The sequence below is a fragment of the Aegilops tauschii genome, chromosome 3 (genome assembly GCF_002575655.3).
Source record: "Aegilops tauschii subsp. strangulata cultivar AL8/78 chromosome 3, Aet v6.0, whole genome shotgun sequence".
In the NCBI taxonomy this organism is placed as follows: domain Eukaryota; kingdom Viridiplantae; phylum Streptophyta; class Magnoliopsida; order Poales; family Poaceae; genus Aegilops; species Aegilops tauschii.
The window spans coordinates 35,104,783-35,110,680 of NC_053037.3; the positions used below are offsets into that span (position 1 = coordinate 35,104,783).

The 5,898-nt window shown below is 44.3% G+C and overlaps 1 protein-coding gene across 1 annotated transcript; it reads right to left on the reverse strand.

The window, feature by feature from the left end:
- Nucleotides 1-2,464: 2,464 nt before the first annotated feature.
- Nucleotides 2,465-5,401, reverse strand: LOC109749692 (uncharacterized). The gene is made up of 7 exons (XM_040402132.3): nt 5,083-5,401; nt 4,430-4,564; nt 4,294-4,326; nt 3,942-4,073; nt 3,670-3,789; nt 3,400-3,581; nt 2,465-2,944 (listed from the first exon to the last, which is right to left on the reverse strand). The coding sequence occupies exons 1-7, from the start codon at nt 5,324-5,326 to the stop codon at nt 2,822-2,824; spliced, it is 969 nt and encodes a 322-aa protein (XP_040258066.1). The 5' UTR covers nt 5,327-5,401; the 3' UTR covers nt 2,465-2,821.
- Between the last annotated feature and the right edge of the window lie 497 nt (nt 5,402-5,898).

Genomic DNA, 5,898 nt, shown 5'->3' on the forward strand with positions numbered 1-5,898 from the left:
GGATTATATGTGAACACATCAGGACTTTCGGCAGTTGGTTGCAAACACGTCTCATGGGTGACAACACTGTTTCTGATGAGCTGTACTAGTTGGCCAGGCACTACTGCAGGATGGCCCAAACGCGACACTACGATCAGAGACCCTTCGACGAAACTATGTGCGATGCCATAATCGCAAATGGTGGTGTAAAAAACCGTCAAAAAAGGTGCAAAACGTTTGCGATGAAGGATGCATCAAACACGATTCAGAATATAGTTGCGTGTGCGATGCAGGGCACATGGTTAACCTCAATTAACTGTTTGGGATGAGGAGGAACAAAAGAAACGGGCAGCCAGATGAAGACATGTGTGATATACATCATACGGTTCACTGGGATGAACTGTGTGTGATTAGGCAACACAATGGAAACGGTTCAACTGAACAAGATGTGTGTGATACGCGGCAAACAGGTCCGTAATCAGAAATGTGTGCAAAGACCAATAATAACACAGACGATTGCTGCTAATCAGCCGTGTGAATTGCTCTGTCTAGATAAGTGACTATACAGATCATTCACAAACACCTCAATAAACAATTCCATGCATTCTAAAGTAGGAGAAACGATCGCCTAGTCATCTACTTCTTGTGACGCTCCCGCCACTGCTATGTGGCTCGATCCCTCGTCTGGGTCAGGAAGAAGACAGTTCCTCATGTCAACGATCCGCCTGTACATCTCGTAGCTTGTGTACGCGTCCATGGCCGCGTACTTAACATGTTGTTCATCCAGTCTCTCATGCCACACACTGTGCCAGGCGTTCTTGTTCTTATTGCTCTCTGCTACCTCTTGAGCATGCGTTGGTTTTCCCTTGAAGAGGAAAGGGTGATGCAGCAAAGTAGCGTAAGTATTTTCCTCAGTTTTTGAGAACCAAGGTATCAATCCAGTAGGAGACTACACGCAAATCGTCTAGTACCTCCACAAACAATCAAGAACCTTGCAACCAACGCGATAAAGGGTTGTCAATCCCTTCACGGCCACTTGCAAAAGTGAGATCTGATAAAGATAATAAGATAAATATTTTTGGTATTTTTGTTGTATAGATTGAAAAATAAAGATTACAAAATAAACGGCGACAGAAATAGCTAGTTGACGGGAAACTAATATGATGTAAAATAGACCAGGGGGCCATAGGTTTCACTAGTGGCTTCTCTTAAGATAGCATATATTACGGTGGGTGAACAAATTACTGCCGAGCAATTGATAGAAAAGTGCATAGTTATGATGATATCTAAGGCAATGATCATGAATATAGGCATCACGTCCGTGTCAAGTAGACCGAAACTATTCTGCATCTACTACTATTACTCCACACATTGACCGCTATCCAGCATGCATCTAGAGTATTAAGTTCATAAGAACGGAGTAACGCATTAGGCAAGATGACATGATGTAGAGGGATAAACTCAAGCAATATGATATAAACCCCATCTTTTTATCCTCGATGGCAACAATACAATACGTGTCGTTTCCCTTTCTGTCACTGGGATCGAGCACCGCAAGATTGAACCCAAAGCTAGGCACTTCTCCCATTGCAAGAAAGATCAATCTAGTAGGCCAAACTAAACCGATAATTCGAAGAGACTTGCAAAGATATCAAATCATGCATATAAGAATTCAGAGAAGAACCAAATAATATTCATAGATAATTAAGTTCATAAACCCACAATTCATCGGATCTCAGCAAACACACCGCAAAAGAGTATTACATCGAATAGATCTCCAAGAACATCGAGGAGAACTTTGTATTGAGATCCAAAGAGAGAGAAGAAGCCATCTAACTAATAACTATGGACCCGAAGGTCTGTGGTAAACTACTCACATATCATTGGAGAGGCTATGGTGTTGATGTAGAAGCCCTCCGTGATCGAATCCCCCTCCGGCAGATCGCCGGAAAAGGCCCCAAGATGGGATCTCACAGGTACAGAAGGTTGCGGCGGTGGAAAAGTGGTTTCGTGGCCCCCCTCGATATTTTCAGGGTGTAAGAGTATATATATAGGCGAAAAAAGTAGGTCGGTGGAGCTACGAGAGGCCCACAAGGGTGGGGGGCGCGCCCTCCTGCCTCGTTGCTTCCTTGACTTCCACTCCAAGTCTCCTGGATTGTGTTTGTTCCAAAAAAGATCTCCGCGAAGGTTTCGTTCCATTTGGATTCCGTTTGATATTCCTTTTCCTGACATGTCATTTCCATGTCGTCAATATCGGGTTAGTTTTATCACCTGAGAAACTCCCATATGAATAGTCAAGTCAATCAGAATGAGCCCGTTTAGTGCTGAAGTTCAGGCCAAAACTAAAGTGCACCTTCTTTCAGAAGCTGTTGACTGAGTGTGTGGGAAGGACGGCCAAGGAACAACTCCTTGTGCAGACTTTGACTGTCTGGTCAAATAATTGTCCTACAATGCACAGACTTTTGACTACCTGGTCAAATCATCGTACAATGTGCATACTCATTGGCAGGTAAATGGAGGATTTACCGGCAACAGAGTAATGAACAACCAATAACTCTTGCTCTGCTAGTAAGTTGTTTCCCAGAAGCTTCAATACTAATCAGACTAGACCTTCAAGTTCACATAAACATCATAGGAGACTGAACAGATCAAGTGCAGCAGAAATTTCATGTTCTGCAGCAAATCTGTTTCTAAGATACGCGGTAACTAGCTGCCACTAGAGCTAATATAATAGCAAAAGCATCACTAAAATCAACAAAAGGCTCGCGCACTGCCGCACGAGCACATTCTACAGAACTAAATCCTAGCGGGTAGGTACTACACAGCATAACTTCACAGGATGTTAGTTGGAGCCGTCGTCTTCTTCAGAACAAGCGGAAGCGCGTCTCTCGGGGCAGTTGCGGTAGTCGTGGTCGACATATTCCTTACAGAACCTGCACAGCCTTCGGGTTTTTTGTGGCTTTGCCTGGTACACACGAAGGATCTAGTCAGTAAATATATACAAGTGCTTCTAAGTGGAAAAAAATGTTTTAAACAGAGGGCATGGTATGGTCATATGACAGCTAAATGGATGATTTACTGGCAATAAAAGAAAGAATACCACCAGGACAAGTCGTGTGCAGCTTCTAAAAATGATTCCATTGTAATGATGCGATAACTATATCGTTTTTTTTGGGACATGTCAATGAGAAATATCACTATGGAACTTGCTGAACGCGTACATTTTATAGCATCCGACCGAAACTACATGTGATGTCCCTAGGAATATAAGGGCTAAGGCAGAATTCAAAGTAATTTGTAATACACAGAACATCTATAGGTTGTTCAAGACAGTGGCATTAGTTATTCAACCATTTTTGCAAATTTGCCTGTGAAAAGGTTAATATAGAGGCATGCTGGTACGAGTAGAGAAGGGCTTACGGTCTTCTTATAGTACTCATTCTCAGCTTTCAACTCTTCAAGCTGCTTCTTCAGAAGCTCGTTCTCCTTTTTCATAAAATGCAATTCTAGCTCGAGTCTCCGAATCTGTTCAGCCTCAAGCTCTTTCGTCTTGCGAACAAGCTGCAGCCTCAGCATCTGATTCTCAGCTCTCAGACACTCACCTGCAGTGATACAAAATATTACCGAGAAATGGCATGGAGTATTTTGAAATATGCAAGTACTAAGAGCTAGTTATGATGCTTTTTATACCATAAACAGTTTTCTTCCGGATCTTAATTCCAGTCATTTGCTGTTTGTTGGGTGCCACTGTTGTTTTCCTCTTCCTTGCTTGCTGCCCGCCTCCAATCTTGTCCTCGGAAACATACCACTCTGCATTTGAACATTCCATTCACACACCACTCAAAATGCAATCAATCTCAGAGATAACAAAGTACCCATTCTACTCATGATGAACTGCCTATATGGATACTTTGTATTGTAAGTAACAATTACAAGACGGGGTGAGCAATACTTCTTTATACCTTGATCTTCTTCGTTCTGGACCTCATCTCCAGAAGCCCGTGGTGTATTTAGTTTGGCGGCTGCTTCTCTGTTCCTTCCCAGCAGCCCATCTTCACGCTGAAAATGGCTATCCTCAGAAATCTCCTCCGCAACTGCAATTTTCATTTGCACCACCACTCAGGAGTCAAAATCCAATCGATCTCATAGTCATAATGATAAGAACTAGTGATGATGTATTTTGAAATATGCGAGTACTAAGAGCTAGTGATGATGTTTTTTATCCATGAGCATTTTTGTTTGGGATCCCAGATCCAACCGTCTACAGTTTGCCGGCTGTCACGGTTGCTTTCCTCTTCTTTGCTTGGAACTCACCTCCAACATAGGTATCCTCAGAAACGTACTCCTCTGCATTTGAACATTTCGTTTATGCACCGCAGGAAATTCAGTCAATCTCAGAGATACTGTGTTCTATAAGTACCAATTGCAATAAGGGATGATCAATTTATACCTTGACCTACTTCGTTCTGGATCTCAGCTGCAGTAGCCCCCGGTGTATTTCGTCCGGCGGCAGCTTCTCTCTTCATTCCCTGCAGCACACCTTCAAGCTGAAAATGGCCATCCTCAGAAATCTCCTCCTCTGCAACTGAAATTTCCATTCGCAAGACCACTCAGATCTCAAAATTCAATCAATCTAATAGTCATGGATATAGCATCAACTGCATGGCAGGTCAAGAAAAATGTCTGTAAACAATGCAGCTAGTGCTAATTATAGTAGTGGAATTCTTAAATTCTACAAGGTGTGCACTAATTGCAGGAAGATTCGCATGTCCGATGCAGTGGCACCACAACCTCTGCTCCTGGGAACTGATTTCTCTTAATACATTTGGATGGCCCTTGATTAGGATTCAAACTGTGGACTCGACCGTTTCAACGGTTTTCCCCACAAAACCCTAAATAGGGACTGAACACCCCAAAAAAATTCCCCAATCTATCCGCGAAGCAATCAAGAAGCTGCTCGCGATTTCCGTACCTCCAAGCTCTACGAGTGATCGACGCGGGAATCGAAAGAGCAAGGGGTGATCGTTCGCTGCAATCTAAAATGGAAAATAAATTAATGCTGCCGCCAAATTAATTAAGGAAGTGAGTGTCCCGCTTAATTACCGTCGCAATCGCGGGCGGCGCCGCTGCTGCCCTCCCTCCCGGCGGGGGCGAGGGCGTCCGGCTCCACCTTCCGGTCGCGCTCGCCCGCCACCACGCCCGCATCCTCCTCCTCCTCCTCCGCGCCCTGCTCGAAATCGGAGTCGGAGTCCACCATCGGCTCATCTTCCACGGCGCCGCCATTGTTGAAGGTCTCCCACCACTTGTTGAACCCGTCGGGGTCGTGGGCGGCGGCGTCGTCGGCCATGCCGATGGGGCGATGCCCGCCTGCGTTGTTGTTGGAGTTGCAGCGAAAGCGGAAGGCTCTCCCTCTGGCGTGGAGGTCAGTTGTGATTTTGCGAGTCGTGCGTGGCCTAGTGGGTCGTGGGTGAGCACTAAAAGAAACTGGGTTTACTTCATTTTTCACCTCCCACCTCAAAAAAAAAAAAAAACTTGATTTTTCGCCTCCACGCCCACACGCTGCAATTTCATGGAATATTTAGTTTTGACGCAAAGACAGGGGCATGCGCTGCAATTTCATTTCGTTCTCTTTTAAAATAGGGCCACGCTACGCGTCGACTGGCGGATCTTTCTAAAATATCCGCCGCCTCGTCAACCGTCAACGGTACGGCTATCCAGCGTCCAGTGTTGTTCTCATTATTGCAACAAGTGTATTGTTGCATAAATACTTTGCAACAATGCTTACGTTGCAAAAATCTTTTGCGACATAGTTGATATTGCACTTTTTTTTTCTTCACTATTTTTGCAACGTAGGTGTTGTTGCGGGAAACAAATTGCACACATACAATGTTGCAAAAATATTTGTCATTTTTTTGTCTT

What these genes read in the sequence shown, in the direction of transcription:
- LOC109749692 (XM_040402132.3), bottom strand. Translation starts at nt 5,326, where the DNA reads ATGGCCGACGACGCCGCCGCCCACGACCCCGACGGGTTCAACAAGTGG. An exon ending in CGCCGCCCGCGATTGCGACG is followed by an intron (nt 4,565 to 5,082) that starts GTAATTAAGCGG and finishes TGGAAATTTCAG; the next exon opens with TTGCAGAGGAGGAGATTTCT. An exon ending in ATGAGTACTATAAGAAGACC is followed by an intron (nt 2,945 to 3,399) that starts GTAAGCCCTTCT and finishes CGTGTGTACCAG; the next exon opens with GCAAAGCCACAAAAAACCCG.